At 45.4% G+C, this 12,792-nt stretch overlaps 3 protein-coding genes across 6 annotated transcripts; 2 read left to right on the top strand and 1 right to left on the bottom strand.

Annotated features, from left to right (window-relative positions):
* The first annotated feature begins 81 nt into the window (after window positions 1–81).
* LOC119556526 lies at window positions 82–1,770 on the top strand. The gene is made up of 4 exons (XM_037868803.1): window positions 82–261; window positions 315–656; window positions 722–1,234; window positions 1,296–1,770. The coding sequence occupies exons 1-4, from the start codon at window positions 156–158 to the stop codon at window positions 1,517–1,519; spliced, it is 1,185 nt and encodes a 394-aa protein (XP_037724731.1). The 5' UTR covers window positions 82–155; the 3' UTR covers window positions 1,520–1,770.
* A 263-nt stretch (window positions 1,771–2,033) lies between these two features.
* LOC119558312 (transcriptional adapter 3) lies at window positions 2,034–4,578 on the bottom strand. Its single transcript, XM_037871717.1, has one exon. It carries the CDS (start codon window positions 4,464–4,466, stop codon window positions 2,793–2,795), a length of 1,674 nt encoding a protein of 557 aa, XP_037727645.1. The 5' UTR covers window positions 4,467–4,578; the 3' UTR covers window positions 2,034–2,792.
* Window positions 2,072–12,789, top strand: LOC119558311 (xenotropic and polytropic retrovirus receptor 1). Of its 4 annotated transcripts, none has more exons than XM_037871716.1 (7): window positions 2,072–2,089; window positions 8,651–8,822; window positions 8,892–9,290; window positions 9,776–10,751; window positions 10,812–10,981; window positions 11,126–11,259; window positions 11,322–12,789. In XM_037871716.1, exons 2-7 carry the CDS (start codon window positions 8,754–8,756, stop codon window positions 11,596–11,598), a joined length of 2,025 nt encoding a protein of 674 aa, XP_037727644.1. In that variant the 5' UTR covers window positions 2,072–2,089; window positions 8,651–8,753; the 3' UTR covers window positions 11,599–12,789. The 4 variants fall into 4 exon arrangements, with proteins under 4 accessions (XP_037727644.1, XP_037727642.1, XP_037727641.1 ...); XM_037871714.1 differs by lacking the exon at window positions 2,072–2,089 and adding an exon at window positions 5,032–5,231; XM_037871713.1 differs by lacking the exon at window positions 2,072–2,089 and adding an exon at window positions 5,032–5,235.
* Window positions 12,790–12,792: the final 3 nt, after the last annotated feature.

Genomic DNA, 12,792 nt, shown 5'->3' with positions numbered 1-12,792 from the left:
ATTTCTAGGAACATGTTACAATTCCAGTAAATAACCGATTTAATGGACCAACGTGACACGAAAGTTATCGGTCCATCTCTAATCTGATTGGAAAAGGCAAAACACAGAAAGCAATTCACAACAATAACAAACAATTAAATGCTTAAGAAAACAAAATGTCGTCGAGTGGCAGAAACAAGCAAAGTGGCAAGTTAGCAAATCTCCGACTTCTGGGCGACGAGGATCGGGACAAACTGCTCGGCACTCCGCGGCTGCCAAATGGTGAGAAATTCACAATTTTCCCTTCAATTGATTAACATTAACCATTCAATTAGTCGGTCCTGGCAGCAAGCAACCTGCTCAGGATCGCCTCAAGCGGCTGCAGACCAACTTGAAGCGGGTGCAGGACAATAAGCCAACCAAGGAGAAGGAGAAGGAGATCAAGCGTACCACGCGCAGCTCCTCCACAAGCGCCCAGGTTAGACCTGCGATTCCAGCGCCCAGGCGACGAGCAAGTGTCTCCGTGACCCCGGTGATCACAGCCACGCCGCCAAGACCCTTGGCGCAGCGCCTCAGGGGGCCAGGGACCAAGGGCTTGTCACCCAAGAATGCCTGGGAGAAGCCAAAGGCGCTGCTGGATGCCAGCAATCGCCTGAAGGAGCCAACTGCTCCAAGTGGTGGGTACTCCATTTCCTAGTTAAATGTTCACTTAAACCCTTACATATACCATCTGTTCCCCCAGCCAATCAGCGTCTAACGCTGTTGAGAGCCTCCCTGCAGCAGAAGCAGCTGGCCCAAGAGCGCAACAACAATGATATTAGCAAGCCCAACGAAAAGGGCTTGAAAAAACATGTAGAAAACAATGATTCCGCCAAGCAAAGCGCATTTAGCGAAGTGGAGCCCGAGCCCATGGAGTGGGAGGAGTCCATTGAAGTTGTGCCTCCAAAGCAGGAGGATGACATCCTGCTCATGCGTCAGGCCAGCGATGGCGAGGAGTTGCCCACTCGTCTGGTGGATCACATGTACTTCGTGCTGGACACCAACGTCCTGATGCACGACATCAAGTTCGTGGAGAGTCTCACCGAGGTGGTGCTGCCGGGCACGGTGGGAAGCATGCTGTACATTCCCTACATAGTCATCAGGGAGCTGGACAAGCTGAAGGGGCAGCGCCCTTCGGAGGATCCAAAGCGGCTGATCGCCGTGCGAGCCATACGCTATTTAAACAAAAAATTCGATGAGACCTTGGAAATACAAGGTGCGCAGTAGAGTATTCCATGTATTTCACCCCATATTAACCTACGTTACTTGTGTTCCAGCTCAATCCGCCGTGGAGGAGGCGGAGCACCTGGTCGAAGTGGACTGCCCGGACGACAGCATCGTCAACTGCTGCCTGCAGCTGAGCGAGCAGGTGCCGAACATGATGCTCCTCACCAACGATGCCAATCTCCGCCTGAAGGCCAACGCCTCGGGCATCCAGGTCTCCTGTCGCTCCGATCTGATGGCCGCCCATCCCGCTGAGTTTGCCGCCCTGGGCGATTAGCTCGAATCCGTAATGGATCCAATACTATAGTATACAAAAGACTACAACTGCGATTGTGATATGGGATCCGGATGGATCCACCAGTCAAACCACTGCACCGCAACACGAATGAAGTACAATCAATACACTCAAATCGCATCACATTTACTTTTACGAGTGCCACCGGCGATGTTCATTGAAGACTATAGTCTCGCATATAAGATATTACTGCCTTTTTGCTACCTGAAATAAAGTTTGTTTTCTTGAAGATATGTATTTGCCATTGAGATTAGCGATCCCCGGATCGAAGACCCCCGGCTTGTTTGGATTTAATTAGCCGTACTCCGGAGTTGCCGGCTTTGATTGCGCCTTATCGCTGGGCAAACAAGATCGGCGGAAGAGGCGCCTCCGCATCCGTATCCGCTGGAGTTCACTTGGCCCGTGCCGCCGAGAAGATCGAATTCAAAGCGTGCGCAACGTTCACCCAGTGCGGAGGTTCTTCTCCTCCAAACTCCCCCGGTGGAAAATTCTGCGGTTTACTCTCGATAGTGACAACTTTATTGCCGCGCGATAACTTAAGCTATACAAAGTGTACGTACTTGGGAGTGATAAATAGGGTGGATCAATATTTATAGTTGTGAAAAACAAAAAAAAAAGCTTCCGATTTATAGGGACGGATAGTAATTTGTGGGTAATTCTCAAATTAGGCAAACAAAAATGCTCCATCTCTATTTACAAAGACAAATCCAGCATGTGAAATCTTTGGATGCTTTAACTATTTCATATTAATTTATGTTCAGCAATTAGAAAATAAGTTAGGAAGAGCTGTTCCAGGCAGTTAAAATACATTTTAAAATGTGTTTAAGCTAAAAAAGGTTACTCTTACAGTTAGAAAATCCAGCGCTTTCGTAAAGGAACAGCTTAGAATTGACCAAAAATTAATATCCGCCACTTGAACATCTTATCTTAACCATTAAATTCACTTTAATCTTGAACACTACATACTATAAGGTATATATCTTTGCTAATGTACAGTCTGGCGACAAAGATAAGAATACGGGGTAGGAAGTTGTTAGAAAAGACTTGAAGACCAAGTGCTGGTACTATGCAGCCCCTTATTCTAACCATCCACTCCTTGGGTTTGTTCGCTACATGCTAATGTACAGGAAGAAGTCGAGACGGAGGAGGAGGGTTCCTTTCAGACACACTGCAGCTTGAGGCTAGCCTCCCGGACCTGCCTCTTTGCCTGATGCATGGCCATTAGCTGGCACCAGCCCCAGGCCAGGGTCCTGTCCTACATCTTGGGTTCCATCAGAGAGCCTCCAGCGCCGCCGATGCACGGCAGATGCATCTGCATGCGCTCCAGCTGATCCGCCAGCAGGCGCTGCTCGTTGGTCAGCCGCAGGATCTCCTGCTTCTCCTCGATGGTGTGACCCTTGCGCTTGGCCCGATACTGCAGCATTCGCTTGTAGCACTCGAGTATCTCCTGGTCGACCGTGTCCAATTTCCGCTTGATGGCTATTCGCTTGATCTCCTCGCTGGCGGCGGAACGAAGTCGCTTCAATTCCTCACTATTGAACTGAGAAATGGAGCTTATTTCTGTAGTGACCCGCTTGATCTCCAGCAGAACCTCGTCCACGTCCTCGTGAGCCGCCAACTCATTGGCATCGATCAGTCCGTTCTCTATGAGCGTCTTCTTCAGCCGCTGTTCGATGCCCACGCCATGTTTCATCATGGCGAGTGATCGGAAGTTGCCGGAAGCAGCCGCTGCGGCTGCATTTGCCGAGGAGGACGAGTGTGAGTGGGTGTTCTCGTTGCTGCTGCTCGTCGTGCTGTTGCTGTGCTCCCCCACCGCCGCCTGTTCGCTGGGCAGCGTCATTAGCGACTCCTCCATCAGGGCGGAAACCAAGCGCTGGGTCAGCGGACCCGTGATGCTCTCCTCCACCATTCCTTCAGCCTTCTTGATCATCCCGCTGGCGCTGTTCGACTTCAGGCGTGCTCCGCCCGGCTGCAGTGCCTTCATATCCTCCTGGGCCCATGCCGTGGAGTAGTGGGGACCTAGCGTGGGCACTGGCGGCACCAGCGGACCCCGATACTGCTCCAAGAGATCGTCAATCAAGCGCAGATCCTCGTTTGTCAGCGGCATGCAGTAGGGCTCTACGGAGAGCCAGAACTTGTTGGGTGTGTCGTTCTTGGGCACCGCCACCTTGGGCAGCTGAGGCAACGGCTGGTGGTGCGGCAGCACGGAACCAGAGGCGTTGGCCGCCACCAAGGTGGGCAGATAGTCCATGCTGTCATCGGTGTGGACGGCCAAGGGGCTGTTCTTGGCCTGGTGCTTCGAGGAGCTGCCGGAGACGCCCTGTTGCTTTAGGATGGTCATCGAGGAGTGCTTCTTGCGTACGCCTGTGGGCTCTTCGCGTTTTCGCTTCGATTGACTGGAGGAGGAAGCGCCACCTCCACCGCCGAGGGGACTGCCCAGACTCGTGGAGGAGTTGCTGCCGACGCCGAGTAGGCCGTTAAGCATGTTGGCCGGGCAAGGAGGCGATCCCGGGACGCGGTCCAGCTTTCGGCGATCCTGGCGCTTCTCATCCTTGTCCAGGCTATCGTACTCCGCCTTCAGGACACGCGTGCGCAGCGCTACATTGGAGAGCATCTGCTCTAGCTCCAGTTGCACTGCATCCAGATCCTCGGCGGCTAGATGATCATCCGCTGGACGCTGCAGTGCATTGGCAATGGTGGGCAGCAGCTTGGGCACGTCGCGGGTGCGGATTATGGGTATAACGACGCCACCGGGCGTGGCCAGCACCTCGGCCTCCGTGAAGGAGCTGGGCGGAGCGGATTTGCCGCCGCCCGTGCCATTTGTGGGCAGTTTTCCAGCGCCTCCGGAGGACGCCGATATGCCAAAGCCACTGGAACCGGGCGGACCGCCGAAGTGGGCCAGCTTGATGTTCTTCAGGTTTGCACTCATGGGACGCGGCTGCGACTGGATTGGTTCCTTGGTGTTGGCGAAATTGACGATTTTGTTTTGATTCTTTCTTCTTTTTTTGTGGTAAAATCGCAACTTTGTTTGCGTGAATTAGGGGTGGACAAATACTTGCGAAATATCGATAACATTGTTCTAAAAAAAAGTTGCACTAAAATGTGAGGGTGTTGTCTTCGCTAACCTAGCGGAGACACTCGCCGCGACGCGCGCGCGTTTTGCAATACGTTTGGTTTTTTTTTCTTCTAGAGTTCAGTTCTTTGTAGGGCTGTGGAAATATATAAAAAATATCGTATCGATGATATATCAATTTTAAATTCTAACAATGGAGCTTTGTTTCTGCTTCGTTTCTTTTCCTCTCCCACGTTTAGAAAACGTATCTAAACATTTCTGTTAAATGGAGAGGAGCGCAAATTTGAAATCAGCTGGTGTGACCATGCGCCAACCGCTGCAAAATGTAAAAAATAACTATACCCTGGTCCTATTTATTTTTATTCAAAGTTATCGATATATTGATATTTTGATACATTTTAAACATCCGCAGTTCTTTGTTTTGTTGTTGTTTGGCCCCGCATTTCGACCGTCGTCTGGATTTTAGTGATATGCGCGCTATTCGGTGATAAGCAGTGTACTTAACAAATCAACGACTGTTGACAATAGTAATGGCCAGCGGGAGCAGCTCGCGATGTTAAAATAGAACCCCCCCAAATACCAAAAAGGCGAACGGGACGAACTGCAAGTGCAAGCTGCAGTGTATGTATGTAATTTTATGTAATTGAAATGCAATTTCCCACCCCCAAGTCCCCCATACGCTCCCCCCAAATCCCCCGCCAAAGTCATCCGATAATCTCGGACTGGGTGCCTCCAATTGCGCCTCGTTTGTCCAATTGCGATGAAGGCGAAAAATCACAAGACAAGACGAATTGACGGCTAGCTCGGCTGCGCTGGCGCTCTGCCACCCCGCCGCCCCGCAGCCCCGCCCCCTTGGCCGCGACCGCCCCTGGCGGAAATCAACAAAAATCAAAAGCCAACATCAGCGGTTCAGTTCAGTCAGCAAATCCCAGCATTCGTTTCCACTTCGCTATATATCGCTAGGGGTACAATCACTTCTGGAAGAGGTTTGCAAAATAATCGAAAACTACCACCTATCCCTAACCCAAATAACTTAACTTTGGCTTATTTATTTTGATTTCTAACAATACAAAAGTGTTATACTAGAGTCTAAGTTCATTCCCTGAAAGTTTGGCATTTATAGAACTTGAGTTCTCAGAATGGGAAGTGTTTAAGTGAATTATACCATCGACCTAACCCAAATAACTTGACTTTGGTTTATTTATTTTGATTTATAACAATACAAAAGTGTTGTACTAGAGTCTAAGTTCATTCCCTGAAAGTTTGGCATTTATAGAACTTGAGATCTCAGAATGGGAAGTGTTTGAGTGAATTATACCATCGACCTAACCCAAATAACTTGACTCTGGCTTATTTATTTTGATTTTTAACAACACAAACGTGTTATTCTTGAGTTTAGGTTCTTTCCCTGAAAGTTTGGCATTTATGGAATTTGAGATCTCTGAATGGGAAGTGTTTAAGTGAATTCAAGTGTAAACTTCCATCAACCTAACCCAAATAACTTGACATTGGCTTGTTTGCTTTGAGTTTTAATAATGCAAAAGTGTTATATTTCAGTTTATGTGTACTCTCTGAAAGTTTCCCGTCTATAAAGTAAATATATTACATATTGCGTAGCTACACTCGCTTCTCATCTCTGAATGAAAAGTGATCAAGTGAAAAGTTTTCCTATGTATACCATTGTTTGTTTTTCTTTCTTTGTTTCCGTTGTTTTACATTTTTCACTGCCACTAATATTGTAGGGCGAACATTATTTAAGTTCTATACTATATCCAATAGCTGTGATATGAGGGTAGCACAAAACCTGTTTGCTTTTCAAGATAATCCCATCGAGATTGCTGCAGATTGCGGCCTATAATTGTTATATGATTGTATTCTAAAGCACCAAGAGGGTATTTCCAGATTCGTTTTCCCCAAAACAAACCTCCATTCTTGTTTTATTGATCAAATATTTGCGTCTACGTGTGCCGTCGATGTGTTCCGGCGATGTCTCAGCGATTATGGGGCTTTGTGTGTCAGCTGTTGGTGCTGTTGTTCCAGGCGGCACTAGCACATGTTTTATAAGACCAGTCCCCGTCCAGCCGTTTCGTTATCAGCGCTAATTAAACTACAGAAGAGAAATCTGTGAACGGCGATAAGGTGATAAGGCCTGGACTCTGAGATGGGCGGGATAGCTTCAGATTCGCCGGCGATGTCGATCGATCAGAGACAAACACCTCTAATCCATTACGATTGCCATTGTTCGCTAAGGTATATGCTCTAATCAATCAGCGACCGATCTATATTTAGGCTCTACTGTTGACGTTAATTGACCGCCCGTCTGTCCCACCCCCTTCGACCACCCCCACCACCCTGACCCTCCCATCAATTATCGCCCAGGTACTGGCCACTCTTCTGGGTTCCAGAGGTGGAAATAACAATAAACTATGGAAATGGCTATGCAGTGGAAGAAATTGTTAGAACATCAGTTGGGAATCTTAAAATTCCAAACAATATGTATAGTATTTTATTGTTTATCAGATCAGAATGATATCAATAATACAAGTTAATCAATAAATGATTAAGTACTTACTTTAAATTGCATGAACATAATAATAATGAATCCCAAAATTATCAAGCTTTGCGTTTCAGACACTTAAATTTTGAAAAAATATTTTAATATTTCTATTTAGGTTATTCAAACAGACTGTTTAAAGGGTTTTAAAGTAAATCCTCGTATAATATTTATAATATCTAATACCAAAATGGTATCCTAACGTAACGACCCCAAAAAACATATATCTTTAAATGGTTAATTATAGTATGCACATCTTTTATTATTGGCATGTTGATAATGAGATTTAGATAGCAAACAATTTTGGCCCACTATCTTTATCAAGGTTGTCAGGAAAGTACTAAATCAAAACGAAAAACCTTCAAAACTTTAGTCTTTTATAATAATGTTAACTTTAAAAACTCTTAAGTGAACACGTGGAATTTTAAAAAATAAGTTAATATACATATATATATCTTTTTTATCCAAGACATGGAAGATATTTTTCCCTGTGTAGGGGATGGGTTGGGCGGAAGTTGCGCCCAGAAACCGAGGAAGGGCGGCGGTAAAGTAGGAGGCACGAATAGCAACAAATGCCACAGCAACAGTTGGCGACGCAAATATTTGTGCAATTGATTAAAACATTCTCCCAACTCGATCTCTATCTGCATCGTATAAGGCGCTGTTTGAACGGGCGACAAAAATTTTCCAATTTGCTTAACTCGTTATGCGGGCCCCGTTAATGATACACATATATATTCTGTAAAGAGTCGGGTGCCACAGACCCCAATAACTGTTGTATTATGGCTTAATTGTATATGTATTCTCCTTTTTTTTCGGGCCTGGTGCTTATCAGTTAAGAAAAACACACCCACCAGCGTTCAATTTATGATCGCTGGAAGTCGTATATCATACTTTAGTTAATACGCCCGATTAGCTACTGCATTGATTTGAGCCATTATCCATTAGTCGGCTTGCTCGTCCGTTAAATTACCAACGCATGTGGGAGAAAGCCGAGCGATCGGTTCTGAATTCATGGATACTTGATATTATACCCAGTACGTTACTCATTCGCCGCAGAAAGAGTTATATTCGGCCTGTGAATCACTCTTGAAAACTTCTTTGCTTATCTTGAGTTCTACGTCCTATGCCTTCATCTTACGCGTTGCACGTTCTCTTATAATTAAACATTTATGTACACACAATTGATAATACGATTTCAGGGCACAAAAGCCATAAAGGGCTTGCTAAAAAGTAATTAATAATACAATTGTGCATTTACTAAATTGCAAGATACATATATATATGATTTAAAACTTTAGAATACCATTTATTATTCCTAAAATGCAATAAAAACCTATTGAAATAAACAAGAAAATAAAGATATTATTAAGTAAGAATGTTCATATTTTCAAGACCAATATCAATAAACAAAGTCTAGTTTTAAGTAATAGCAATATGATATCCGGAAATGCCCCTAACAACTCTTTCATATTTATCGTTTCAGACGCGCTTCAGTGCAGCGCCGATCAACGGAACGGAACGGATCCGATCTGGACTGGACTGGACAGAGCTAGCCCTAGAATAGCCAGGCTAACAAATCGGCAGCCATGAAGTTCGCCGAGCATCTGTCGGCGCACATAACGCCTGAGTGGCGCAAACAATACATCAACTATGAGGTGGGTCTGGGTCAAAAACCCTAGAATAAACCGAAAAAACTAAAAAACCCATTTGTTTGTGTTTGACAGGAAATGAAGGCCATGCTGTACTTGGCCGTGGAGGAGGCGCCATCGGTGGAGAGTGTCGAGGACGATGTGCTGAAGCGGCATTTTGCCAACTTCGATGAGAACTTCTTTCACTACTGCGACAAGGAGCTGAAGAAGATCAACACATTCTACTCGGAGAAACTGGCGGAGGCCACGCGAAAGTTTGCCACCCTGAATGCCGAGCTGAAGACCTCCATTGAGGAGTCGGAGCGGAGTGCCAAGAAGTCAAAGGGACAGAAACGGCATGCTGCTCTCCCAGATCGCAAGGCACGCGAACTGAAGTTGGCCTTCAGCGAGTTCTACCTGAGTCTGATCCTCCTGCAGAACTACCAGAATCTGAATCACACCGGCTTTCGTAAAATACTCAAGAAGCACGATAAAGTAAGTCTGATTTACGGCCACTGCAGCGGCATCCCCACTGAACCTTGACCTAGTCAAGATCTTGGGAGATTACTTCTTTTGCTGCAGCGTAAAACAAGTGTAGACAAAATTGTTTCGTCTGGGGAGTAAATAATACATATTTATGGCAGGGTTTTCGGGAAAAGGTTGCTTAAAAATAGTCTGCCTTATCACTAGCAAGTCGGGTTGCACACGCTTGAGCTTTTCGGTAACCATCATAAAATAAGGGTGAATCATTCGTTCTACTAAGATAAGAAAATTAGGTCGGATATGTTTTATGATCTATGTTTTGGTGCTCACTATGAAATGACTTCGTGGGCTTAATTTAATCTTATAAAATATAATTTTTAACTAAGAAACTCTTTTATATTATAAACCATGTTCCAGAAGTCACTCTGTAATACGTACATATTTTAAATATCCCTACTAATTATAAAAATTATTATTTTCCCATCCTTTCGCCACAGCTTTTGCGAGTGGATAGCGGTGCCAAGTGGAGGCAGGAGTATGTGGAGGCGTCGCACTTCTTCACCAACAAGGACATCGACAACATCATCAACGAGACGGAGACGACGGTCACCGGCGAGCTGGAGGGCGGTGATCGGCAGCGGGCCATGAAGAGACTGCGAGTCCCGCCGCTGGGCGAACAGCAGAGTCCGTGGACCACCTTCAAGGTGGGCCTCTTCTCCGGCAGCTTCATAGTGCTGGGCATTGTGGTGGTGCTGTCGGCCATCTTCCACGAGATCAGCGGCGAGAACCTGAAGGTCACGTTCCGCCTGTACCGCGGTCCCCTGCTCATCATCGAGTTCATCTTCCTCATCGGCGTCAATATCTACGGCTGGCGGTCGTCTGGAGTGAATCATGTCCTTATCTTTGAGCTTGATCCGCGGAATCATCTATCCGAGCAGCATCTCATGGAGCTGGCCGCGATCTTTGGGGTCGTCTGGACGCTCAGCATGTTGAGTTTCCTGTACAGCGCCAGTTTGGCCATACCGGCCTTTATTAATCCACTCACGCTCACGCTGATTATGGTGCTGTTTTTGGCCAATCCGTTTCATGTGCTCCATCACGACGCTCGGTTTTGGCTGTGGCGAATCACGGGTCGTTGCCTGTCTGCGCCGTTCTTCCACGTGGGCTTCGCCGATTTCTGGCTGGGCGATCAGCTTAATTCGCTGGCCACAGCAATTCTGGACTTCGAGTATCTCATTTGTTTCTATTTTACGAATGGCAACTGGACGGAGGCGAGGGATGCCTCTATTTGCATGGAGAAGGACTTTATCATACGGCCGATTGTCAATTGCCTGCCCGCTTGGTTCCGATTTGCACAGTGCCTGCGGCGATATCGGGACTCGCGGGAGGCCTTTCCTCACTTGGTCAACGCTGGCAAATACTCCACCACCTTCCTGGTAGTGATCTTCGCCACTCTCAAGAGCTTTCACAGTCGTGAGTGTTCTAGCTTGCTTTTAAATATATGTTTTTCAATGGTTTTATTATCTTTTCCAGCGAACTATGCCAGCACATTTGACAATCCCTACACCTGGCTGTGGATCATCGCCTCGATTGTATCCTCCTGCTATGCCTACACCTGGGATATAAAGATGGATTGGGGTCTGTTCGACAAGAACGCCGGCGAGAATACTTTCCTGCGCGAGGAAGTTGTCTACTCATCGACGGTAAGTGGATATTAAAATTTGTAATATATTTTAATATATATTATAAGTATTTAATATATATTTAATATTTAAATTAGGACTGCTTAGTAATTCCGTAATGTAATCCTTGTAAACTGAAATGTAATACAAATGTAAATTTTTCAGGGTTTCTACTACTTTGCCATTGTGGAAGATCTGGCGCTGCGCTTTATTTGGGCGCTGTCTTTCTACCTCACCGAGATGAAAATCGTGAGCAGCGACATAATGACCTCCATCACAGGCATCCTGGAGGTGTTCCGGTGAGTTGGGACACCAGAATAAAAGTATCTACCAGTTAATAACACAATATCCTCCTTTTTAGCCGCTTTGTTTGGAACTTTTTCCGGTTGGAGAACGAGCATCTGAACAATTGCGGCAAGTTCCGAGCCGTGCGAGACATCTCGATAGCCCCGCTGGACTCCTCCGACCAGGCACTCATCCTGCGCATGATGGACGAGGCCGATGGGGTGATCAATCGCTACACGAAGACGAACCGACCCAAGCCCAAGAAGGTCAAGGATCCGGAGAAGCGGAGCCTGCTGCAGACGCGCGGATCCCTGCCCGATCTCAGGATCGATATGGACAGTAAAAAATTGTAGGCAGCGATGGCCGCCCACCGAATTGTGCTTCCTAACGAAAGATTTTGCGGAACGTGTTATACGACAGTTTATCGATAATTCAATTTACACTATTTTTTTTATTAATTTTTTTTTGCGTTGTTTAGCTAATTTGTATATTTAGTGACTAAGTACTTAATGTTGAGGAGAGACAATGTCCAGCAATAATTAGTGCATAAGAACTCTAACTAATTTAGCATTCCATTTATGCGGTTAACTAACGAAAAGACCAAACCTATACTATCTACATATAACCTATGCCCCGTAACCTTTAGCCCCTAAGCCACATTTCCACGTTTCCAAATCCAATTCGATATCCATACCTTCCACAAAAAAAATTGGAGTAGCGAACGGCAGTATTAGTACTTAGAAAAGGCGAACAAAATAACAGAAATCAAAGCAAAAAAAAAAGAAAAAACAACCTGCACTACCTGCAGCCACCACATTCCTTTATCTTTCAGTGTATGTTCATCGTTAGTCAATTAGTTAGATTTGCCCCATCTGTTATCTGTCTGTCCACCTGTTGATTGAAATACTTGATATACGACATAGACTGTGACCAAACCGAAACTTAAACTGAAACTTAAACTTAAATTGAAACCGAAAGGATTGTACATAGTATACATAAAGTAGTGCCTGCCTGTGCTTTTCTCTCAGTGTGTGTGTGTGTGCAAGGTTCAGAATTCCACGGTAGATTTGATCAAATATTGAGAACAGACTTAAGAAGTGTAATGTTGTACATACGAACCGTACATATGTCTACATAAATTATATACACATAGGCTTAAGAACATTTTGTCAGATATTTAATGAAGACTTTGTCGATTTTTGCCATAAGTAGCTCGTATTTTGAGCGCCAATTTGCCTTGTCAAAATAGATACTTCTATTGTGTAAAATTGCTTTTGATACGAAACAAAAAAACTAGTGCACAAAATCGTGTTTATGGAATAATTGGTTTCTGTGCCTTGATTTATCAATGAAATCCCTAGGGATTTCCCAAAAACATGCCCCTTTTGCTTGTAATCTAGTTTACAGATACAGATCAGGACCTTAAGCCTAGATTTTAAACTAATCCACACACACACACGATATGTATTGTACACCTTAGCAAGAAATACCCGAAAATGAACAAGAAACGAAATAAAGACGGCTTGAAGTATGCAGCAAAATAACTA

Source organism: Drosophila subpulchrella, chromosome X (assembly GCF_014743375.2).
Source record: "Drosophila subpulchrella strain 33 F10 #4 breed RU33 chromosome X, RU_Dsub_v1.1 Primary Assembly, whole genome shotgun sequence".
NCBI classification, from domain to species: domain Eukaryota; kingdom Metazoa; phylum Arthropoda; class Insecta; order Diptera; family Drosophilidae; genus Drosophila; species Drosophila subpulchrella.
Note: the sequence above shows the minus strand (reverse complement) of the source record. Positions and strands in the feature narration are given on the sequence as shown.